Source organism: Scophthalmus maximus, chromosome 21 (assembly GCF_022379125.1).
Source record: "Scophthalmus maximus strain ysfricsl-2021 chromosome 21, ASM2237912v1, whole genome shotgun sequence".
Taxonomy (NCBI): Eukaryota; Metazoa; Chordata; class Actinopteri; order Pleuronectiformes; family Scophthalmidae; genus Scophthalmus; species Scophthalmus maximus.
The window spans coordinates 13174394-13199364 of NC_061535.1; the positions used below are offsets into that span (position 1 = coordinate 13174394).

Sequence of the window (24971 nt, forward strand, 5' to 3'; positions counted from 1 at the left end):
TGCTCATGCATCAGGCCATGACATCACAGCCGGTCTGGTCGCTGACTGTGAGCCGGTTCACGTTCACCCCGGCAGCAGTCAGCTCGTCGTGCAACCTGCTAACGTCGTCCGCGGGCAGCAGCCGGGCGCGAGCCAGGATCCAGGCGTAGTCGACGTGGAACAGGCCGAAGTAGTCGTTGCACGAGTACACCAGGGCGTACGACTGGTAGTCTGTGGACAGAACCCAGTAGGGTCCATCTGGGAAACCTGGAAATAATCGGCTGGTTTAGTAAAACATAAGTGCTGGATTATTAAAAAAAGAATAAAAAATGAATTCAGAGTACCTTTAAAGAAGCTGACACCCAGAATGGCCGGCTGAGACGGGTCTTTGACCTTGGCAATACCATCGATTGAATTTATCTTCCCATTGGCCCTGGGCGGAGAAGGAGAGGGAGGATTTATTCATGTGCAGGGTTTCTCCAACAAATGACACAAAAAATATAGGCTAAAGAAATGAATTTCTACTTGAGACGGTTTGCTGAGGCCTTACAGCAGCTCTGCGTTGTGGACGCCGACCGTCCCGTCGGCGAGGAGAGAATATGTGGCCTGGTTGCACTTCCCTCTCTCGAACAGAGCCGGGAGCTTCTCTATTTCGTACCAGGTGCCCATATACTGGAGGGGAAAACAGAGGAAATGTTGGTGGGCGACGTTACTCAACATGAAAGAAAGAAAGACATTCATTTCTTCACCTTTGTGACGTTGAAGTCCTCTTGAACGGGCGGCTGAGGGCAGCGGCCGAGGTGCAGAGCCTGACCGTCGGCAGCCGCGGCGGCCAGCGACAGCACGAACAAGACCTTCGCGTCGGAGCGACAACAGACAACCACATCTTTTAGTCAAAAAATAAAGATATTGCATTCTGGGCATTAGAAATATTTTAAATAAAAAAGAAATCTGACAGTACCTGGAAGGCCTTCATGTTCAAAAGATGTTCCAATGTACAGATCCAGCTCAGAAAGACGTCTGTGTTGTCAACGTGAAGTACTGTAAGAGTTTACTGTACAAGCCGACCACTGCTGGGTTGGTTGGATTTGTCTTCACAACAGACCTTTGGAAGTCAAATGTGTTTGAAGAGCTAAACTTAGATTGTGCGTACAAAACCTTTAACCTTCAGCCCAGGACAGTTAGTATTATCTAAGAACCACATTCGCGGCAGTGCCTCACAACAGGTACAGTAGAAAATACCACCGCTGCTTTTGTAGCATGGAGCTGCAACTAATCATCAAATATTCATAATGTAGACGGCAAAATATCAAAAATAATAATAAATGCCAACCCCTAAAGGTTTTGAAAACAACAGTATGGATCAATGGTTCCATGACCGGGTTCTCATTTTGTTTGCATAACGCACATAAACAAGTGAAGTGACACGAGGGGCCTTTTGTGTCCCGCTGGTCCAAAGACTGACAGTCGGGGGCCCGGACGTGCCCAGAAAAACTCAAACAGAAGAAACCACCGTAATGAACCAACAAAGAAAGATGCACAGCTGAATGTTAAAAGATTCTTAAGACCTCAGGTTTTTGTAAATATCACTTTTGAATGTTTACAAGAAAACTGCACAGGCCACATTTAAGTTTGCAGAGCGAATAATAACTCTGATTTCTCTGTTTGCCTCTTTTTTTTTTTTTAAACACCCTTTGTTTCTGTTAGTTTTTTTTATTTCCAGAATCTACATATTTGTAGTTAGTGCACTGCTCTAATCTGCTCAAAGGAAATAAAATACCCGCTTCTCTTGAGATAATTTGACGGCGTTACTGACGGTCACTTATTTTCTAAATGAAACGAGAACAGATTATGAAAAGAAAAGAAAAAAAACTTTATTCAATAAAGCACCGACATTTATACAAAAACATTTTTGCTCTCACTTTTGCCCATGGAGTATTGTTTATTTTCAAAATGAAAACATTTTTTTGCCCGTTTTAATTTTACGCCTTCGCTCGGTGGAATTTGGTTTTGTGTTGTCAACATTCTCCAGAAATCTTTCAACTTAAAAATAAAAATAAAAACTGTACAAAAATTTGAAAAAAAACAAAAAACGGAAAAGAAGGCAAGAAGAAATTGAGAAAAAAAAAAATCAGTCATTTGACAAACAACGAACGATAAATTACATTCTTAAAATTTGATTTCATGTTATGTGCTGTGACGGTATAAATAAATCACTGAATTTAAATTAAATAGGAGGAGCTGCGGAGGAGGAGTGAGATCGCCGAGGCGTTGGAGAAGCTGCGACGCGTTCAAGAGATGAAAATGGCAAACTAAGATTTTTTTTTTTTTTGTCAAATGAAGTACAGTGCAACGAAAATGACTTGTCGGACGAGGAACGATGTAAGTCGTGGAAAGTTCTGGCCTCTTCTCAATTAAAAAAACAAACAAACTCCGTGACAACCTGTAAACAAAACAACAAAAGTAGCTTTTTACGCTTTTCTGTTAAAAAGTCTTTGGGAATCTCTGAGGACAGGAGCGGATTCCTGCAGCCACGCGTGTCCTCCGTCTCCTGAAGAAGGAAAAGACAAATGAAAAGAGACGCCTGCTGCTCGACGCAGCTCGGTGACTATGTGGTTTGTGGTGCTTTGTTGGACTCTAACAGTTAAAGGTGCTGCATTTATCATCTAAAATCAGAACCACGCTCACGTTGAGAGGACTTGAATTAATAGTAGGGATGCACCGAATGTGATGAAGATGTTTTTAATGAGGCGATCAAAAAGCTGCCAGTGATTGATTTATTTTAAGTTATATTGTGTTTTGTTGGTAAAAAATTTTGATATTTATAATTTGGACTTTTGTAATTGATTTTTTTCTCTTGCAAATCAAAACAAAAAAGCAAAAACAGCATATCTAGGCTATTTAATAACCAAGTAATGGTGGAAAAAAATTGGCAAAATAAAAGAAAACATGTTCGTTAGATCGGCCAAGTGTTTCATTATTTTAGGTTCCGGCCAACAATTTTCCATTCGGTGCATCCCTAATTAATTCCACTGTTGCCAAGACGACTGGCAGCATCCAGTACAGTTTACATTATGTGCCGCAACGGTGGAGCTGATGGGGAATCGATCACATTGCTTGACGGAAGGAAAAGGGACGTTTCCTTTGACCTTTTGTTTTCGGCCTCTTAATCTTCTCACTCAGAAAACTAAGTATGGACGTCCTCTTAGTGAAAGAACAGGAGTTTTAGAAGTCACAGAATGCGACACATAGCACCGGGGATGTGCAGAAGATGTCGTTCTTCTGTTCCAAGAGTGTGTGACATCTGCGGTGGCTGACACGAGTTCTCTGGCCGAGTGGTATTTGGGTTTTGGGGGGATTTTTAAGGGTTTTTGTGGGTCTCGACGCAGAGGACGATGTACTCGTGGGAGCAGCTCCGCGTCTGCTGGCCCAGGAGCAGGCCCGCGCTCAGGCTGGACGACTGGCCCGTGACGGACACGTGGTCCGCCCGCCACGTCTCGCAGTGCTTGTCCACCACCCGGAAGCCCCTGCTGGTGGAGCCGTGCCAGATGCTCTTCTGAGGCCTGACGGGTAAGAAAGAGGACACCGGGTGTAAAACACGACAAACACAAAGGGGGAATAAAGGAACGAGAGGGCAAAGTGGAGCACGTCCGACTGACCAGAAGGGGTCGGCTAAGACGTCCCGGCCGTCGAAGGAGTAGATGGGTATCCTGGAGTTCACGGGTCCCCCGTCGCCGCTGAAGATTGACCGCCAGTTCCTGAACATCACGTCTCCCTGAAAGACGACACGTGAGTCTCGAGACGAGACGAGAAGAAAATCCTCGCGAGGTGGACGGTAGAGGCCGGGAGCAGACTCACCCTGAGGTTGGTGACTGGCAGCGTGTCACGGAAGCCGGGGTAGACCACGTGGACCAGGTCCTGCCTGTGGGAGGAGACGAAGGCGCGGTAGTTGGGCGCCAGGCCCATCGCCTTGGCCTGCTCGTAACACATCCGGTCGGCCACGTCGAGCCCCATCATGTCCCCGGAGTGCGGCTGGTTCAGGGCCACCAGGTTGAGCTGCAGGGAGCGACCGTCCGGTCTTAGTTAGCACGTTCTTTTTATATATATATACACTCAACTTGTTAGGTACACCTGTTCAATTGCTTGTTACCACAAATAGCTAATCAGAGATTAAGAATTGAGGCAGTTCTGAAGGCATAAGGGGGTCCAACCTTTTACTAGCAAGGTGTACCTAATAAAGTGGCCGGTGAGTGTATCATTGTGTCAAATGATGACAAATATGCTGCAGAGTTGTCTTTTTTTAAATAAAGGGCATTTAGCATAATATCTATATGCATTACCAAGTAATCCACTTTAGAGTAATAAAATATATTTATAAATAGTGTGAAGTCGACTCACCCTCTCTTTCACAGAACTTATTCTTTCCATGGTGTCTCCACGTATCTGATATGCAACTCGAGGCTAAATGAGAAATGTAGACGAGTTATGGGATATGCAATATTTCACAACGGCATTTTCACTCTGTAAAAAATGAAATTAGCAACATGCACCTCGTCTTGTGGTATGATGTTACTGGAGTGGTAGATCAAACTGCCGAGCTGTGGAGACAAAACGCAGAAAAATCAGGAGTGTGAAATTTGATTCCATAAGTTGTGTTATCAGATCTCATGTTCAAAAAAAACATTAAATGTCAAAATGTCTGACAAGAGACAAATCTGTCTGTGACATGATATATCATTCGCACACATTTAAAACGTTTCAAATGCAAAAATAAATCATACATTAGTTAAACTGGCTGATTCATCGTCGGTCACACTCATTGATCAGTTCAGCCTTGACCTGCAGAACACTGTAGCTTGTTTACACAGTTGGTCGAGACGTATAGAGAAAGTCTCCTGACATTCATGTCGTCATCTGATGTTTTTAAAAATCTTCTTCCTATACAGTGCAGGACGACATCGCTGGGTCTTTACCTGTATCTCCTTCCATCCCAGGGGAACCTTGAGGAACAGACTTCCTGTCGCCATGACGTAGGCCAGAGTTCCCTCTGCGTCCTTGACGGTCTGCTGCATCATTCTGTCGCGGCTCGCAAACATTTTCATCGGCTGAGAAACAATTACAGAGACGTCCGGTTAACATTTGAGGGGAGGAAGTGCGGTGTGGTTGAATGTTTAATATGTATTTTTGTATTATGTGGCCGGAGGAAGGAAATCTACTCACAGATGCAGAGTCACCCGAAGGTCCGGGTGGTCCAGGAGGTCCGGGCGGACCAGCGATGCTCAGCGCTTCGATGACATAAGCAAAAACATTATACAGTACTACATTTTACCGCAATCATAAAACATGTGCATAACGCGATGAGTTGTACCTGAGCGGTAACCTGAGGGCTGACCGGGGGGTCCCGGGGGCCCCGGTTGTCCAGTGGGACCAACTGGACCTGGTCTCCCGTAACCTGGCACGCCGGGTGAGCCTGGCACGCCGGGGCGGCCCGGAGGGCCGAGCACCGACTCTCCTTTAGGACCCTGAAACATGGTCAAGAAGACGTGTCAGAGCGTCTCTGTCAGGGAAGACGATGCTGCTGTTGCGTTGCCATGGAGATTTGACTCACCACCAGTCCTTGTCTCCCGGGGATACCTGGGAGCCCCGGCATCCCGGTCACCCCTTTGTCTCCCTTCTCCCCTTTGAAACCCCGGTCACCTTTTGCCCCCTGCGGTTAAATAAACAGGCATAGACACACACACACACACATAAACATATAAAACTTGGACATTAAACCAACGTGCTCCCCCCCAAAAAAACAATTTTGGTTTGAAAATTACCCAGGATCCTCTGGGAAGGAATGAAGCTACAGAGGAGAAAGCACAGGGAGAAACAGAGGAGGAGTTAACATATACACTTTAAAAAAAAGTTTTTTAAATATACTTTACAAATATACTTTATAAAGATATTTTTTTCCCTTTGTGATATTTTGTAGTCTGTATTTTATATAAAACTTTGTTCTTTTTCGTTGGGAGCGCTGTGATCTTTTGATGTGAAGTGCTGACTCACGTGGAGGAGCTGGCATCCCAGGAAGACCCCGCTCTCCCTTCTCTCCTCTCAGTGCCGTCGGACAGTTACCTTGGAGACGAGAGGACGCTAATCAGTTATTATCCCAAGTGTTGAGTCGCGAATGTTGGAAGTGATGTCATTGTTGTGGAAGAGGTTTTTTTTAAATGCTAATATCCTGAATATTCTTCAGAAATATTTTTGATAAAATCGTCTACGACAGACTCAAGACTTCATAAATTCCAAACGTGGAATAATGATCCAACCTACCGACTGCGATGGATCCATTGGGATGAAGCTGAAACAACGGAGCACAAACATTATAGTCATATGTCAGGGGAAAAAAAAACTCATCCCGTTAACATTTATTAGTCTGTTATTATAATCAAACATGCAGGTGATTAAAATGTGATGTTAGAACTACCTCATTCGGTTTGTGGCACCGAGCCTTCACCTTTCCAGACTGGACGTGAAGCATGCAGGAATATGTCGGGAGATTCCTCGAACAGTTCTGAGTGGTGGAATGTTAGGAAGTGGTGGTGTCACACACAAGATCAACATGCAGGAGGGGAACATGTGCAAAAGAAGAAGAGGAGAGGGAGAGTGTGTGTTGTCGCGGACGTTCATCCGTGAGATTCATACGCAGGAAACTAAAGGGTTAATGAAGAAAAGACACCTCTAGGCCCGTAGACAAACCGGGCCACTTGCTACAGCTTGTGTCAGAGAAATTTAAAGGTGCGTCACGAAACGTGTGCACGATTAATAGATTTAAAAGGAAGGAGGGTCACGGACGTGAACACAGAATTCATTCGTCTTTGACAAATCAATAGGATTTCAGAAAAAGAGAGAAGCAAAACAATAACGTTCTCTAACACAGGCTGGAGTAACAGATTTCATTAAGTCATGCTGTAACACCAATTTGGTTGTATACAGTGAATTCAGAAAGCATCCCCCTTCACTTTGTTTTTTACTTCTTGTCGTGTTGCAGCCTCATGCTAAAATCATTTTAAATACAAAACTCAATACTCCTTTGGTGACGCAGCAAACAAAGTGTATTGTGGACTAAGATCAAGATGTAGAAGGTGATGAAAACCATTGTCAATGTGATATTTCAGTTTTGAACAACCTCTACAATTCAGTTTTCACTCTGTCATCACGTGGCGCCGAGTGTAGATGAATAAGGGGAGAATTGAATGAACAGATTTTCGCATTAGGCTGAGACATTTCCAAAAAAAATAAAGTGAAGGGGTCTGAACACTTTCCCCAAAAAACACTGTAGACAGAAACTTACAGCCATTTTGCAGTGGGGTCTGGGAGGGATGGGGAAAACTGTCTTCGGAAACCAGGAGGAGAGACGACCGTGAGCATATTCAACACTTTTCTTTTAATATTTTCTAAACAGCGTTATAGAAAGTGTGTGTATGTGTTTGCTTACTCCTTTGGGGCAGTTGAATATTCCTGGGCGGCCCGGCACACCAGGAGGGCCAGGGGGTCCCTGGGATGAAAAAACACAGTGACTAAAAGGGGATAACAAGGAGCAATAACACTTTATAATATTGGCACGAGTAAATCATTTTACATATACTAAAAAGCGACAGTCTTTTCACATGCGCCCAGGTGTGTGACTCACCGGCAGCACCACCGCGTCCCCGCTCTCTCCCTTCGGTCCCGCCGGGCCCGAACGACCCTGCACACACACACGGGGACGTTATCAAAGACAAACATCTAATCTGCAGCAGCAACAACAACAACAACAACAACAGCTATATGTAAAAGTTGGATTGACTCCAGCTCCCTGAGGGAAATCTGGGACATTGGGTTTTGCTTGTCGACCGAGTCGGCGTGTGATTTCACTCAACGTCAGATTATCAAACAGCCGGTGAACTCGTCTTCGCGGCAGAAGACACAGAGTTGCTATTTGAAAAAGCATCTTTAATCTGAATCGTGTCCGAGAGCCCGTTTCTTCAGACGGGTATTGTTTGGCGAGTTCGCGGTGCTTACAGGTCGTCCGGGGAAACCAAATTCTCCCTTTGGCCCCGGGGGTCCCACGGGTCCCTGTCGGAAACAAAACAAAGCGACCGAATGTATTTACTGCGTCTCTCATCCACGCTGTAATAAAACCTTATTGAATTGGCTTTTTTTCCCCTTTTGCCCGCCAACAGTACTTACTTGAACGCCAGGAGGTCCAGCTACACCGTTATCCCCCTGCAAACATGAAACACATTTTCACTGACATGTACTTTAAAAAAAATAAAAAGTGACAACAGAAGATGGGGAGATGTATAACCTTGACTCCTTTAGGTCCAACTGGACCTGCCGGGCCTGAAACCATGGCTCCATCTGCTGCAACGACAAATCCTGACTCGCCCTTTTCACCCTGCAGGCAGAAGCACACACATTAACGGACAAACATAGTCATATGTGGGCCGAGAAAAACTATGAGCATGTACAGAAATATGATGCACGTCTCGCTTACTTTCAGTCCTGGAGGTCCTTGAACACCCGGTAGCCCCAAGTCACCCTTTGGACCCTGTGGCCCCTGCAAACATTCAGTCACATTAAAGAGAGTAAGATAACTGACAGGAGAATATGAGAAAAAAAAAATCATATCCATGTTTGTGCTCTCATTCGTGTCATGTACGTTACTCGTTTGGAATCAGAAAACAGCCGACGGCTGAACGCATTAACGGAAACATATGGCCGCTGCGCTCTACATATATCCAACAGTGACATCAAGATAATTGGGTCTACGATGGATGATTTTTTTTTTTTCTTCCCGGATACTCACGGCAGATCCCTGAGCGTCAAAAATCCCTGAGAAGTTGAAGGCACCATCTGTATCGTTAAGTAGAAGCTGAAGGAGACACAGATGGAGAGTGTGTCAACTCCATCACTACACGAAGAAGTGTCTTTCGAAGGTCGACGTGCTAAAACCCGCGAATGTGGGATTAAAATGTGTAGTTGAAAGGCCTGGTCGCTGGGGAAACAACCACATGATTGGCTGCGGTCGGGTGCCACTTACATCCCGGAGGTTGACGACGGGTCCTGGCGGTCCAGGTGGCCCCGGAGTGCCAGGCATACCGAGGCCGTCCCGTCCCGTCTCGCCCTGAAACACACAGCTGACATTTCAGCAAAGAGCAACACGGAATGTCCCGAATGTGACAAGGGTTTTTTTTGTGCATTTGGAAGTCTGGTGTGGAAGCCTCGACGGTTCTACCTTTTGTCCCAGATCACCTCTGTCCCCCTTTGGCCCCTGCAGATCACACAGTATTTATAATACATGTCATTTTATGCGTCTCAGTTATTAAAAGTTTCAGCCTTTGAAACGTATAACCAGTTCCTTTAATGGAAAAAACACAACATGAGCCAGAAGCAATTTGGTCTAAACTACTTGTGAAAGGTGACATTTTCCAATAAAACCATTAATCCATTAATGTGTATATTAATGTGTAATGAGTCGATCCATTTTTCTGACCTCGGGCCCTTGTGGCCCCTCCAGTCCTGGAAACCCTGGTGGTCCTGTAGCACCCGTCTCCCCCTGCAGACGCAATGGAGAAACACCCCATCATCACTGATGCAGGACAAAGTCCCTTGAGGCCATCATGGCCTTTCACTTTAACAGATGCTCACTATGACCTACAGGGCAAAGACTTTTAAGAAGCTCGTCTCGTCTCAAGTTGTGCAACAGAAGCACGGCTGAGCCGACAGCACACTCACCTTGTGCCCTGGTTTCCCTGGAACGCCGTCTGAACCGTCTGTACCCTACAAGAGGCAAAGATGATCAAGTTTGAACTTGATTTCAAGACACTCACTTCCCTGTATGTGCACCTCACCAACACATCGCCCTTTTCTCACACTGAAACCAAATCTAAACCCTGAGAAAAAAGGGGTTTCCACTGTGAGGACTAGCCCTCAGTCTTACCTTGGGTCCCGGGAGGCCACGGACTCCTCGAGGACCCTGTGGAAAAACGGACGCATTGTTGAATATCTGACGCAACACTAGCTCACATTGGTATGATGACTGACATCATGAACAAAAGTGAAAAACGAAACGATGTGGAGCACGGCCATTGTACCTGTGGGCCGGTGGAGTAGGCGAAACCGCCCTGCATCGCGGATCCTTCCAAGTCCTACAGAAAGAAGACAAGAGGCGTCAGGAGATGTCCTCTTCCCAGACGCCTAACTAAATGATTACAGATGGACAGATGCACAGACTGACATACTGATCCCTGCTCATGACAGCCACGATGCTGGCTCCTGATTGGCAACAACCATAGTGGTGCAACAGGCCGTACCTCAAAGTCCGTTGAGAAGCCCCTTCCAGGGGGTCCGGGGGGCCCGGGCAGACCCCTGGGACCGGGCTGCCCCTCTGGACCCTCCGACCCTGCGAGGCCCGGGAACCCTGGAGGGCCCTGATCTCCCTGGACAAAGATTCAAACATGCTGATTAAGTCATCTTCAAATCTGTACTGTGGCTGAGAAGCACACTGTCATGTTCTGTATAAACACCACACAAGGCAACAGTGTAGTGACGCTGACATCGGTAATGATGGTTCGCTGCCGTGAAAAATAATCAAATCCTACCTTTGGTCCGGGTTGCCCGCCAACGCCAGGGGCTCCCTGTGAACGAAATACAATCAGAGGACGTTGACTACACAGCGATGGGCGGAGCAGCTGATGTAGACGCTGGAGACCCTCGGCTTTATCAGTCCGCAGGGTCGCCTCATTAGGAGCTCGCGGCCCTTTGTGTCGGGTGGTTGTTTGGTTGGTAATTGTTGGTAATTGTTTTTTGCTGGCAGAGCACTGAGAGCCCGGCCCGGGGGAAATTAGGGCCTCAAGCAGGAGCCAGATGAAGGTTCAGGCGGCAGCCGAGTCCGATTTTTTAAGCGGAACAAGACAACTTTTTGATTTAGTCTTGCTATTATGACGTACAAACTGATCGCACAGCGTAATGGTGATACGCACTCGTATTCTGTCATTGGGTTAGCCACGATGCTAACACTGCCGCTAGTTAACGCTACGAGCTACTTGCTAATGCAGCGTCTTTAGGGCGGCGACCAAACAATAAATACCAGCTGGCACCACTAGGGGGCACGGAAGCCGTCGGTTGCATCTTTAAATTCTACATGGAGAGTCATTGCATTAAGTCAATGCTCCAAGTTGACTTCTTGAAATCCGTTTTGCACCTTTTATTTCTTTGTCGATAGAAAATAGGAATGATCCGCAGCCTCACCTCGTCTCCCTTCTCCCCAGCTGGCCCCGCATCGCCATCTTTTCCATCGGCGCCCTGCAAGAGGGAAAAGACTAATTACATTCCAGGATTTAGGAAGGAAAACACTATGTACTACTTTGTATTATTGTTGCTCTACCGTTCATATTTTTAACCTGTGAGTGGTCCATTCGCACAGTTAGTAAAAGCCTGCCGCATTTTAAAGACAAAAGACACATTTCCCCCAACAGACGCTAAAGCCGACACCATGTTTTGAAGCCAAATTGCTGTTAGCTTTCAATGCTATCTGCGATAATGGGTAAAGGGTGGTTGGGACATGGCTGCAATATATCTACACAACCTCATGTCCCACAGAGAGGCAGTCATGTTTATAAATGAACACACACACACACACACACACACACACACACACACACACACTTCAATCCATGCGCACACTTCTCTCACAACGCAATAAGCGCAGCAAGCACTGGCGAGATTGAACATGGGGTTTTTTTCAAATAAAGTTGGGGGAAATACTGTCTTTTCAGACCCCTTGATGGGGCCAAATGTTAATACCTGACCAGACCCTGAACCAGAACCAGAGCCTGAACCAGAACCAGAACCAGACTCTGAACCAGAGCCAACAAACCACTCCTCAATCACCTGAAAGCAGAAGCTAGGTCAACAGTGCAAGTCTTGTGAAGAGTAGAGAAGTCCAGCATCGGTTGTTGATCATGTTTTCATTTTATATTATTACTATATACATAGTAGCCGACCAAAACTGCCCTGTTTCATTTCACTTTAACTACAACAAGTCTGTTATGTTCTAATATTTTACATCTTACTCTTGTTGGTGAACGGAATGGAATTATAGGGGGGGTAGGAAAGTTGAACTCACAGGGAGTCCAGGTTCGCCCTTCTCTCCATCCTTGCCAGCTCTCCCAGGGGCCCCAGGTGGTCCAGGGAAGACGTCCCCAGACGGGCTTCCTGGGAGCCCTGGCCGTCCTGGAGGGCCAGGAGGCCCTGGAGGCCCCTGATGAAACAAGACAATGCTGTATAATCTAAAAGTCTCTCTATGAACAGGGCGTCACAGCAAAAAGATTCGAGTACAGAGACTTTCACTCACCTTAATAATTTCTGCATCGCTGTCGAAGTCTTCGAATCCCGAGCCCTCCTGATGAATACGGGACACATGACCAGTCAATTAGTCAACAGGCGTTTCACACATAAATGCTTCATATTTCATTCAGGACTCGGATTTCAATATGTCTAAAGCCTAAATGCATCACAAAAAAAAAAATCAGTAATGAACCAAACGTTGTTGACAAGGGGCATATGCAGCTGAACACACTATAATAAACAGTCTTATAATGGTATTGTGCTGTCAGCAAAAACTGAATCAAACCGAGTTTGTCGATGAATTATGCTCATTAAAATTGAAAAATTGTGGATTTATCTCCTGAAGCACAAGTGGATGATCCAACAGATGAAAGTTGAGTGGAATTTATTGTAATTTTCTTTGAATTCAAATTCCCAAAAATGATGCAACACAAGGAAAGTGTCTACAGGATGAATTCATTTACAGATGATGGAATAAGGGTATATCAATAGAAGAAATTGATTTCAGCCTGAAGTCCAGCTTTCTTACACCCACAAGAAAGAAAAAAAGTCGAATCTTGACTTATTTAGGGCAAAATCTCCAGGATTATTGGACTCGAGCTCTAACTGTCATTAATAATTAGAGTCGACAAGGTTCTGCTTAGACCAAGAGAGTAAAAGAAAAAGTTTGAACAACCCACCAGGAACATGGAAGACTTGCTAAGTCGACCTGGAGGCCCAGGAGGCCCCGGAGGCCCCGGTGATCCGACACCTAAATCACCCTGAAGAAGAAACCGTGGGGTATTTATATATCCATTTCCATTTTCAGTAGTTAATATTACAACTGAATTGTCTGTAAATATCATGGTATTTACATCCTGACCATATTCAGGTGTTATTGTATTAAATGTGGGGTACGCTGTACCTTTTCTCCCTTAGGACCAGGCTCCCCCTGAAGTCCTGGGAATCCCGGAATCCCAGTCGCTCCCTGGGGGGGAAAAAAAAGGAAAAAGAGGAAAAGACAATCACATCTGTGCTCAATATAGCAGCGACAGTGCCTCATCATCATCATATCATGTAGCACACACTGACACTTTCTCCAGATATAATAAAGTGTGGCCCTCTGTATTAGAATGTGGAATGGGGATAATGGATAATGGAACGTTTCTAAATTAGTTTTCCCTGAAAACACACACACACACACACACACACACACACACGCACAAAGACTAATGATAAATGTACAAGACTGGAAAGATTTCACTTACTGGCAAACCAATTTCACCTTTGCTCCCCTAAGGAAAAGACAAAAATGGAAAAAAAAACAGTCATTAATTTATTTTTTGACTGCAGAACTAACATAAATAACTTTTGTTTTTTAGATAAAAATAGACGTTTTAAAATGCTGATGAATTGAAACTCACAGGCTGTCCGTCTTTCCCCGAGGCTCCGGGTGGACCTGCAGTTCCCTGTGGCCCCTGTGGGCCCCGTGGTCCGGGCTCCCCTCCCCCTCCCGAGGCTCGTCCCTGAGGACCAGGGGGTCCTGGTGGACCGGCCGGACCTGGCTCCCCCTGTTCCCCCTTCTGCCCCGGAGACACCTGGAGGGACTGATGGTTTGGAAGAGTGACTGACTGGTTAATTTGTTTAAAAATGTAATTTAGAGCGATATATCAGGCCATCGGAGTTTTTAATCACACTTTTAATTACGGTACAGAGAGAAGTACCGGCCTCATGTTACCTCGACATAATGAACTAATCAACTGTCTGGGGGCAAAAGTCGGGTTGAAGTGAACTACTCACAGTGTCCAGTGTTGAGGCTGGAGTCGCTGTCAGCGATGATCGACCTGTGACGCACAGACACAGTTGGCACTTTAGACGTTACAAAGTGAAACTTAAGACAAAGAATAGTTTCACTTAAAGTAGCTATTATTGTATATATGGTTTATTCTGACTTCACCTTTCTTTAGGGCAGAAATAAAGGGCTGTTAAAAAGATGGTAAAATGACAGTTGCAGCTACATTGTCTCTTCAGCACCACCTGCTGGCTAATTTGAGGAACTACAAGACAGGAGGTGCAGGCTGGCATGTGTGTGCTTGTTGCTTGATACCCTGCAAGGTCACATTCCCTTTAACCCTTTCTCGTCTTAGAACTCTCTCTGTTGGCTCAAATCCAGATGTGCAATAACTTATGAATCTGACTCAACTTGGCTTGAGGGAACATGGTCCGTACCTATAGCGGTGCTCGTCTCCTCCTCCTCCTGCCCAGAAATCTCCTCGATATCTTCATCATCGGCATCATAATCGCCGGCTATTGACATCTCAGTGGGCGGAGCTTGGACCGGGACGCTGCCAGTCGGGTCCATCTCTGGGAGGGGCTGTAAGAAGAAGAAAAAAGACAGCATTAAAATATTTAAATAAAATTTCTCGAATTCATAACATTGAAAGAAAAACTCAATTTTTGTTGCCTATTTTTATACAAAACATCCGAGGACCAATGAAACTACAGAAAGCTATAAGAGAGATGGTTCTTTTTTTTCCTTTTTTTTTATCTCTTGGACCCTACAAGACTGTATATAGAATATCAGATATGACTTCTGCTGCAATACACAGTCAATAGCATCATCCATTGAAGTTTTTTTTCTTTTAAATCCTCTTCTCTCTTTTTCTTGTAATCTGTTCAAAAAGCATTTTGAGAGAGAAAAGGCAGCTTTAAATGCGGTAAGAAGAAGAAGCTCAGTGACTATATCTATCTTCATACATATATATCATCTTTTCTTTTTAATTCAGAGAGAACAGATCTGGCAGGAGCTGCACATATCATCATGTTCCAGTCTCCGGCACACCTAAAAGGATAAGAGTTGTTTTCTTTGGTCCGAGTCCAAATCAGCTAAATTGGAAAGTGTGGAGTGTGTGTGTGTGAGTGTGTCAGTGTGTGTGTGTGTGTGTTATTAACACACCATGGTAAACTCTCTCTCCTCCACAATCTTCTTCACTTCGTCTCTTTCTTCAGCGTCCTCGTAAGCATCGTCACCACTTCCATATCCAGAGGCCTGCAGGCAGAAGAGGCGTCCGGAGACAAACGCGGAGAAAGACCGAAATGATTAAATACTAGTTAAACGACAGATCTTATCTGGGTTCAAGCTGCGGGATGGGAAAATTGGTTTTGGGGGGGGGGGGGGGGGGGGGGGGGGGGGGGGGAGGCAGAGAAAACAAAAGAATACCTTTAATAGCCAGAGTTTGGTTCCCACGCTTTCAAGTCGCGACTGTGAAACTTAATTCAAGGACCAAATACACAGTGTAAGGGACAGACTTGTCCATATACTTTTGGCCGTGTAGTTTACTGAAGTGCACTTTGTTCACCAGTAGAGGGGGCAATAATTTCAGATTTCGACTGCAGAACCACTACGTGCGTGTTTGGGTGTGTGCGTGTGTGTGTGTGTGTGTGTGTGTGTGTGTGTGTGTTCGTGCACACTCACATACGGATCGTCCTCCTCACACTGGTCATCCGGGGCCGTGGGATCGGACTTCAGCACCAGCTGCTGGATGGAGCCCTGGAGAGAGAGAGAGAAGAGACTGTTATGTTTCATGGTAAATTACTTGAGACGCTGCTAGTTTCCATATGGCGCTGCAGATTGTTTATTTATTGTGAATTGTTACACACTTTCTGCGGCAAAACAATGACAGAAGAATCTTGAATCTGTCACACAGACACGAAAACGCGAATACTCCCACGCCATCAGGAGCATCTACGAGTGAAACAGGTGTCTCACATCAACCTCAAAATCACCAGCCTTTAATTTTTAAAAATCAGAAACGTCTTATGAACACAACGAAAAGGACAAATGCAGCTGAACACAACTATAATAAACAGTGTTATACTGGTGTCGTGCTGTCAGCAAAAAACAAAATCAAACCGAGTTTTGTCGATGAATTATCCCGAAAAAGTCCATTCAAATTTAGAAATTAGATATTAATCTCCTGAAGCGCAAGTGGATTATCCAACAGATGAAAGTTGAGCGGAATTTATTGTAATTTTCTTTGAATTCTAATTGACAAGCCCAAAAACGATGCAGCCCAAGGAAAGTGTCTGCATGATGAATTGACTTACAGACGATGGAATAAAGTTATATCAATTAAAAAAAAGCCTTTTATTTGATTATGCAAAAATTCCCCATCGTTAAAAAAACACACGTCTGCAATCATTATTGAGGTGTCGGGGGAAATTGTGCGAAAACCTGCAACAGAGATGCAATTTGGTGCAGAGTTTTCAAAGGCAAAAGTCCATCGCAAAATCTCAAGCTAACTCACGATGCATCGTTTCCCTTATTGGCACCGGTAGATACGGAGTCTTCACCTGCCGCCGCGCCTCATGTCAGCGCTTCGACGGGCCGAGACCAATGAGCGGAGGCTTGAGTCAGGATTGCGCGACACCGACGGCGAGGCTGTGAACTCGGAGCGATTCGGATGAGTCGGTCTGTGAACCTTTTTTCCGAATCAGGGGAATGTAAACACATGAGGTCAGTGGGCGGGCTTCGTCAGTGCCGGTGGCTGTTTGAGCGACAGGTTAAACACTGAACCTTCCACCGTGTCTACAACACAGATGACTGAATCCAAACTGTGTCGGAAAGAAGACATACAAACAAGTGGACAAGACAGAAGGTCACGTAGCTAAACAAGGACAGACGGTGTAATCACATCGTGGCTCGTTGTTGTTCTCATCATCGTGTCTGTCTTCACGTCGTTGCTGGTTTATGGGGGGGGGGGGGGGGGGGGGGCGAGACGATTTGTCCACAGTGAACTTTCTGTTCTATTCTAACATAGCGTTTAATGATGATGATAAAACAGTCAAAGGGGTTTAGTAGAGTCTCGCATCTGCGAACATGATAGAAATAAATTGGAAGCTCTCTCTGAGCACATGGAGCCACGGTGGTCTGAACTCCGTGACCTTTATGTTTTGAACTGAAGTGACCCCTGAGCCCGTTTCTATCAACTTCAAAATGAAGTCACGTTTGACACCGAACATCGACCAGCACGTGCTGGTGATCAGACGCAGTGAATGGGGTTTCAACCGCAGGCGGTGAACAAAGATGGACGACGACGTGACAGCTCTCCAACAGTGAAGCCAAACCATCCGGATCGCCCCCTGGTGGCCAGCTGCAGTACAGCTCACAAACCCCTGGCTCCTCCATCTCAGCAGACGGGACGCGCCAGATAAATTCTTACAAAGGGGACTTCTGTCACTTCATGTCATTTTAAAAATCACGCTGATGTATGCGACGGAAGCCCTGGGGCATTTTCTGATTGGCTGTTATGAATATTAAGCGTCACCACCGCGTCACATTGACAGTGAATTACGATATTACATTCTCCGCGGGAACGCCGTGAACATTATCAATGAGGCCTGGTTGGTGTATACTGTGCCGTCTGGGTGCTGTCAGCCGAGCGGCATTCAGGAGTTTCCACGTGTCAGGGTATGGCTCGGAGGAAAAGGTCAACTACTCTGCCCAGCGTCCGCACCAACTGGCAGTCGCCACTGTCGAGGAAAAGCGGCGTCGCCTGAGCGACAGAGAGCCGATGTGTGTGCGTGAGAGAGAGAGACAGACGAGTCACATCATGTCATCATCATGCTTCAAGACACATTCAGCTGGATATTAAATAAAGAAACTGTAACGACAGACGGCAAGTTGCCTCTTTTGGCCACAAGGTGTCGCCAGATCACTTGACTACAACATGAACTGGACTGGCATCAAAATGGCAATTTGCTTTTAAAAAACTGTAGCCAACCAAACTTAATGAGAGTCTTAACACGCACAGGCGACGGGACACATTTCGTCCAGCACGCTTGGCTGACGGAAGTTTTTTTTTTTTTTTTTAAACATTACGAGTAAGAGAAACACATTCCGCTGCTCAGGGGAGAATCAGATGTCTCGTAAAGTGGACCGCACACTCTTTCTCTCTCTCTGTCTTTTTCTTGTTTCCATGTCTCTCGCACAGGAACGCAGATGTGCAGAGATGGCGCAGACGCGTTCCCGCATGGGTGGAAGTAAAGGAAGGGCAAAAAAAAAAAAAAAGGAATATGAGTGAATGCTCTTTGAAACTCTCCTCGGATTTCTCCAATAAAATGTTATCGAGAGCTGCTTGGCCATCAGAGCTTCTTTCCACTGTCCCGGCAATAAAGCATCTCGTAGTTTTCCCGCCACGTGAATAAACGCATGTAAACAGGGAGAAGAAGAAGAAGAATGAGAGGAGGAGGTCGGGTTTTAGTTTTTAAAGGTCACAGGTCGTGCGTTTCTCTAATTTAGCCACTGGCCTCGGAGGGATTTATTCAGAAAAAGAAATCGCTTGCATAATTCAAATTGAATGATGTCACGTGTCGCGATACAAAATTCCGATTCAACGCCTCGATAACCTTGAAAACCGTTTGCGCTCCGCCACGGATGTAGCGCCTGATTGAATGAAAGTTCCCATTTCACTCAACAACTTTTCGGCCTCCGTCCCGACCGCAGCGGGACCAACGCAGCCTTTCACTGCCATTACCAAACAAGCCCATCGCAGATGATTGGGAGCAAAGCGCTGAAGCATTTACGGGTTCATTTCCCTCTTTTACAAGAGCCCTGAGAGCAGACTACAACATCGTGGACGCGTTAGTGCCTCTTTCCCCTGGTTCTGATTTTCTCAGCGCTCCTCTATCAACCGCTCCCTCGGGGATATTCTTAACAACGGATGCGTGGGAACCGAACCGCCACCCCTTGCGCCCTCTGCTATTATTTGATTCTACCCCTCTTTTGATTTTAAGATTCGGCAGACGCCCTCACGGTTGCGCCCGGCGCGAAGCCATTCGCCATGAGACCGTCGGCTGCGTTCCAAAAGGCGTAAATCAGATATGACTTGTCATTTATGAGGTCCCGCAGGATGAGACGGGGCTCGTAAACACATGCGGTCGTTCGCTCCTCGTCTCCCGTGGCGGTCGTGAAGCTGCCAACAAAGGCCACTGTGTTCACGTCTCAAATGTACAATAGGGAAAACCGCCCCAACGCCACGGTCGCCTCCGCCGCGAGCAGCAGATTCGGCTTCTATTCTTGACCCATTGATCCGGTACGACTCCGGGAATAAAGTGTGAGCGGAGACTGAGATTCAATGAGGAGCAGAAGAGGAAATCACAGGGGACGTCTAAAAATACTGATGCTGCGAGGCGTCGTGCACGGGCAGACTTGGCTGACGGCGAGCGCAGACACGGCAGCCGCGTCCCAATTCGGGCGCCGCGAACGTCGCAGGCCGCATGACGAGGTTGTTGGGAAACAGCGAGTACGCGCAGCGCAACACACACACACACACACACACACACACACACACACACACACACACACACACACACACACACACACACACACACACACACACACACACACACACACACACACACACACACACACACACACACACACACGCTTGTAAATCCAGTCCCATCCCGACTTACCACAAACCTCGCCAGGCCGGTGCCGCCGGCGTTTCCGACAAAGATCCCAGAGCTGGCCTCGAAGGTCAGCGGCTGAGGACTCCGGGCGAAGGCGACTCGGTGGTACTCCTCGCAGTCCATGTAGAGACGCACCTGGGACACGGAAGAGGGTGAGAAGGAGATTTCTGTCGGCGGAGAGACTCTCGCTCATCCGGGTCACCGTCGTAAATAAACGTGTGTAAGTGAGGACTTGACCCCATCTGACTGACTGAACAGGAAGTGGCAGCAAACACGGCTGAAAGCAACAACTGTCACAGGGAAACTTGTGAATATCATATCTTTTTTTTAAGTCCTTATGTATGGGTTCAATTTAACAACATTTAGCTCATTTCCTGTGCGAAGCCTTAGTGTCACAGCTTGTTCCCCAAAACCACACCGACAGACGCGCTCTCTCATTAGGACGAACACATGGCCACCGTAGTTTGTTTTGAGTCTAGCGCGGCGCGGAGCCAATCCTACGTACGGCACGGCCGCGATTGACCGACATTCAGCGTCCTTTACCCGAACAGGACACCCACCTCTGCGCCCTGGACGGTCAGGGTGAACCTCGCCCATCTGCCCGTCAGGTCGGCCATTTTGAAGGAAGCCGCTTCCTGCGTGCCACCGGCCGTTCCGGGGTCGGTGTAGTACAACACAACCCTCTGGGAGCCATCCTCCACTTCTGACAGGGCGACGCCCAGGTGCACGACCTTCACAACGGAGCAAAACGTTACGAACAAAAAAACACCCGTCTTTTTAATGGCGACAATAAATATAGACAAAGATAATGACTCACTTTTTGATAGGCATCGGTTATGGCGAACAGCACGCCGCCGCGCCGCGTGGTGGGCTTCGCCACGACGGTGACGGCAAAGTCGCGGTAGAAGGGGTCGGGGATGAACGACTTCGTGAGGCGGCCCACGTTGGCGTCCGGCCCGAAGCTGTAGGCGGGGTAACCCTCGAAGCCCGTGACGAAGGAGACGGACGGCGGGAGGGGGACGCCGATCAGCTCCGTCAGGTCCAAGGCCCCCTGAGAGCCGCGCTCTGTGGGAAACAAAGATGGAGGCGGGAGAAGCCGCGTCAGCTCAGGAGTTAAACTGAACGCCGGTGGTCGGGAGCGTCCGTCATCTCTACGCGCGCGATGTTCGACAGCTGCCGCTCGTCTCTCGGAGGACGCGTAGCTTCCGAGTCGTCAGTCGATCACACTTTGGCACTTTCCAAAGGTCTGATGTCGGACAGCTTGTGGGAAATATTATTATGAAATACCAAGTGAAAACTTGAACGCCCTCATGGGTCGGACGACTAAAACGCTCAAGAAGTCCACAATCTGTTGCAATTATCTTATAATTCATGTTTTACTTTAAATAAGAAAAAAAAGCTATAAAAGTAATTCGACTCTTATTCACAAAGTGATCCGTAAGATATACGTTTTTAATTTGAATTCCACCACAGAGTCTTTGAGAAGAGGCTCCTCCATCAACCTAATGTCCTCCATCATTTCCTAAACACTCACTGTATCTACGGCTCTCTGACCGACCGACACACACACAAATGTGAACACATGAAACTCACACAGCATCTGAAGCATGCCAGATTTCATGTGCACAGTTATTCTCTCTCCAACACACACACACACACACACACACACACACACACACACACGCACGCACACGCACACACACACACACACACACGCACACACACACACACGCGCTTCCCACCACACCTGGTTCTCCTTATAGGGGAAGACCCCGGGAACAATCGTGTGTTGTTTTAGTGCGTATGGGCCGCGGGTATAGCCGCCGGGCGTCTGGAAGGCATTAAGCTCGACTAGTACACACGTGCTGCGCAGTGGCAGTTCCTGTAAATAAGGCTTTACCGCGTGGCGCGCGTGTGTGTGTGTGATGGAGCGGAACAGCCAAAGAGAGGGAACGAGTGAGAGAGAGATGAGCGCCAACATTGAGACTTCCACAAGTACAGTGTGTGTGTGTGTGTGTGTGTGTGTGTGTGTGTGTGTGTGTGTGTGTGTGTGCGCGTGTGTTTGTGTGTGTGTTTGTGTGTCCGTGTGTGTGTGTGTGTGTGTGTGTGCGTGCGTCTGTGTGTGTGTGCGTGTGTGTGTGGATTCAATAAGGCTCCCCACAGGCAGAGAGGCTCACTCTGTCCCCCTCGTGCGGTAATAGGATTAAATGCCCTGCGGACTGGGGGCAATTAAAAAACAACACTGAGCCGCGATTTGTGCCGCGTCACCTCCACCACGGCTGAACAGTGCGACTTCGTGGACCGGAGGCTTCTGTTGAAAACTGACAGCGAGACCCAAGCGAGGCTAAAAACAAGCTTTAATGCTTTTTCAAATAAACTTTGGACTCATTTCTGATTTCAGGGAATTTCTGCGGGGAGAGAGGGGAAACATCCCCAAGGACCAAAACCCTGGAATCAGTAGTTTGCTGGTTGTGCCAACATTCCCACCGGGCCGCCCGTCACTCCTCCTCCTCCTCCTCCTCCTCGTCATCACCGCCTTCGGTCCAAAGGTGAGATCACTGCAGATGTTCCTCCACCGGGCTCACAGACGCAACAGCTGGACGGAAATTAAAACATGCACTCGCTCAACCGCCTCATCGCGCGGGAGCTTGAACGTTTGGACCGAGTCCTGCGTCGTTCCCGCTTCGGCGGATTTCGCGTGAGACAAACAGCTGATCGCGTTCGAGGAAGTGGGCCTTAATGAAGACTCGCGAGTGAGCTCAAATTAATAATACGGCCGGTGGGTTAAAAGTGTGAGGCGTGTCGGCGCAGGGCGGTGTCAGCGGTGAGTCATTCCAGTCAGGGTGCGACTCCTCCAGACGTAATCGGCCTTGGCCGGGTCGGAGCGCCACCTGCTCTGGAAACCCGGGGGAATGAGAACGAGGGCGGAGGAGAGGGAGGAGGGCTCAGGGGGAAGGTAGTACAGTGACATGTCCCCACGGTAATATCTTCAAGGTGTCTACATGAAGTACAAGATGCTGCCCTGCCGTCGTGAGGAAGAGGAGGATGAGGAGGAAGAAGACGGGCGACCGCCGGGATGTGAGAAGAGTTTCAAGTTTGACTTGCAGGAGCGATGCAGGATGCTTCTCGTCTATCGCGAGAGAGTCCAATGAGTCCTTTTAGGAACCTTTTGGATGACCGGTTCTAGGGACGAAGAGGAAGATCGGCTCGTCAACATCCCCTCCAGACTAAAGACAACCTGCAGGTCTGGTGTCAGAGCTTGGCCTTGGCCGGGACTCTTAGACACTGAGTCCTGATTACGGGGAGACAGAAAAACGGGCGTCGTGATAATGTGCTGACGACGGAAACGGTGTCTGGACTAAAGTCGAAACGGGCCAAAGTATCTCGGCTGTCGGTCAGAGCACAGCAGTTCGTAATGAGCTGCCACAGTATGATGAGTCTGGAACCGGACCAGGCCGCAGTCATCTCTGACTCCACCTCGCAGATGGTCAGATAGCAACATGTGCATAGACCTCATGTGTGTGCGTGTGTGCGTGTGTGTGTGTGTGTGTGTGCGTGTGTGTGTGTGTGCGCGCGCTACACACAAAGCCTCGTTTCTGCACAACGATCCAGAACAAACGGGTCAAACTTAATTCAAGTATTTAAAGATGCAAAAGATCCTTCACTGTTACAGGACAAATCCTCAGCGGCTGCAGTCACACCGCGTCTTACAAACACACGGCACTGCGTCTTCTGCGTTACCGGGAAAGAAAATTATGAAGCCAACAAATCAGGAATCTGATGAAATCTAACGGCTGATTATGAAGTTGGGCATCAAAGAGGAAAAAATCTCTAGTTAAAACACTAACACACTTTGTTAGAAGTTCGAAATGAATGAGGAACTCTCAATGAGGGATTTTCTCTTTTGAGTCTCTTAGTCTACACACCTATACGGATTAAGTGTTTCCAAGAGGGCCTCACTTCTTTCCTCCGCGTGGACAAGGCAAACACGGCTGATTGACAGGTTCTGTCGTGATGTCGGCCCCTTTGCTGTTGTGAGAAGCAGGAAGTTCAGGGTAAATTGCACAAAGACCACACAGCCTGAGTATTTAACTGGCGAGCGTGTACACACACGTGTGTGTGTGTGTGTGTGTGTGTGTGTGTGTGTGTGTGTGTGACCCGGTGAGGCTGCGGGGCCTGTGATTTAGCACAAAGCTCTGCTCTGTTAGCGTCAAGCTAAAGTGCCAAATCAGCGCAGTCATTAAGGGGAGTGGAGCGGAGCCGAGCGTGTAGACGCTCTCACTGCGATCAAAGACTCGCAGCACTTAGCTCAGATGGATGGATCCCGTACCGGGTGATGTCACTTGTGTGAAGGCCCGCTGGGAAAGATGAGGCTTGTTTGGGGGCGGAAATGAAACCCCACGCACGCAGAGTAAAAAGCGCCTCGACTTTGACACGTCACACTTCGCTCTAACGATAAAACGAATGCTTCTAAGTCCTGTAGAGGGGGAAAGAGATTCTCTTACAGCAAATTCAATTCTCGCCCCTTGCAAAAATGATTTCTACAATCTCCGTGACCTCTTTCGTGCGAGTGTAGCACAAGGAACGTGTCATCTGCGGAGGGAAGATGGCCAACGGCGGAGAACAAAATGAAACCCCTTTTCATGGGAATGCTGATGTGAGATAAGGAATGTGGTCGCACCTGCACATGCATGTCAGGAATGTGATGCTCACATAGGAACAATTTAGCTTTTCACCACAGGTCAAGAGCTTAACAGGGGTCAGTAGAAACCAAGAGGGAAATAAAAGATTGCAATAAACATTGCACATGACAACTTGTAACTTAAGGAGCAAAATCACTTGGGAAACGGACTTTGCGAGGCCCCGTCTCGTCCGGGCCCCTGACCCCAGGTTCAGAGGCCCGCGTGGGTCACGTGCACAGAAAACAAGTCGGTCGGACACAAGGAACGTCCGAGTCGGCACGCTGCTCCATCTGCTCGATGCGACGCAGCTTTTTAATAAGAGTTTTTGATCCAGAACAGGCAGCTTGCGGTCGACGATGCATCCACTTCATTCATTCCGTTGAGGAGAAAAACTCATTACAACGATGTCGCAAGCGCCTTCCTGCAGCAGCTGAATGTGAATCGGCCACGTGTGTGGCCTGGATGATTTGTATGGGAACATTT

At 47.3% G+C, this 24971-nt stretch overlaps 2 protein-coding genes across 3 annotated transcripts in view; both read right to left on the reverse strand.

Moving 5' to 3' along the window:
* Positions 1-10: 10 nt before the first annotated feature.
* Positions 11-955, reverse strand: LOC118291543 (apolipoprotein D). Its single transcript, XM_035619851.1, has 5 exons — positions 941-955; positions 729-833; positions 530-651; positions 324-412; positions 11-210 (listed from the first exon to the last, which is right to left on the reverse strand). Exons 1-5 carry the CDS (start codon positions 953-955, stop codon positions 11-13), a joined length of 531 nt encoding a protein of 176 aa, XP_035475744.1.
* Positions 956-1828: 873 nt separating this feature from the next.
* Positions 1829-24971, reverse strand: part of LOC118291007 (collagen alpha-1(XVIII) chain) — a 44341-nt gene continuing 21198 nt past the window's right edge. Inside the window, exons 3-44 of one of the 2 annotated variants that reach the window (XM_035618855.2) lie at positions 20624-20871; positions 20367-20537; positions 19810-19941; positions 15809-15883; positions 15290-15382; positions 14563-14707; positions 14134-14177; positions 13758-13940; positions 13602-13628; positions 13259-13321; positions 13035-13115; positions 12362-12409; positions 12134-12268; positions 11257-11310; positions 10608-10643; positions 10320-10445; positions 10101-10154; positions 9947-9982; positions 9742-9786; positions 9500-9562; positions 9242-9277; positions 9047-9130; positions 8813-8878; positions 8501-8563; positions 8312-8401; positions 8194-8229; positions 8026-8079; positions 7655-7711; positions 7460-7519; positions 6449-6535; positions 6295-6322; positions 6028-6096; positions 5799-5824; positions 5588-5686; positions 5348-5501; positions 5200-5264; positions 4953-5084; positions 4530-4577; positions 4378-4440; positions 3838-4035; positions 3639-3754; positions 1829-3542 (exon numbers count right to left, since the gene is read on the reverse strand). In XM_035618855.2, the coding sequence (XP_035474748.2) occupies positions 3341-3542; positions 3639-3754; positions 3838-4035; positions 4378-4440; positions 4530-4577; positions 4953-5084; positions 5200-5264; positions 5348-5501; positions 5588-5686; positions 5799-5824; positions 6028-6096; positions 6295-6322; positions 6449-6535; positions 7460-7519; positions 7655-7711; positions 8026-8079; positions 8194-8229; positions 8312-8401; positions 8501-8563; positions 8813-8878; positions 9047-9130; positions 9242-9277; positions 9500-9562; positions 9742-9786; positions 9947-9982; positions 10101-10154; positions 10320-10445; positions 10608-10643; positions 11257-11310; positions 12134-12268; positions 12362-12409; positions 13035-13115; positions 13259-13321; positions 13602-13628; positions 13758-13940; positions 14134-14177; positions 14563-14707; positions 15290-15382; positions 15809-15883; positions 19810-19941; positions 20367-20537; positions 20624-20871 (3692 nt within the window). In that variant the 3' untranslated portion in view covers positions 1829-3340. Of the gene's footprint in view, positions 3543-3638; positions 3755-3837; positions 4036-4377; positions 4441-4529; positions 4578-4952; positions 5085-5199; positions 5265-5347; positions 5502-5587; positions 5687-5798; positions 5825-6027; positions 6097-6294; positions 6323-6448; positions 6536-7315; positions 7358-7459; positions 7520-7654; positions 7712-8025; positions 8080-8193; positions 8230-8311; positions 8402-8500; positions 8564-8812; positions 8879-9046; positions 9131-9241; positions 9278-9499; positions 9563-9741; positions 9787-9946; positions 9983-10100; positions 10155-10319; positions 10446-10607; positions 10644-11256; positions 11311-12133; positions 12269-12361; positions 12410-13034; positions 13116-13258; positions 13322-13601; positions 13629-13757; positions 13941-14133; positions 14178-14562; positions 14708-15289; positions 15383-15808; positions 15884-19809; positions 19942-20366; positions 20538-20623; positions 20872-24971 lie in introns of both variants that reach the window. The other variant, XM_035618856.2, reaches the window with a different exon arrangement.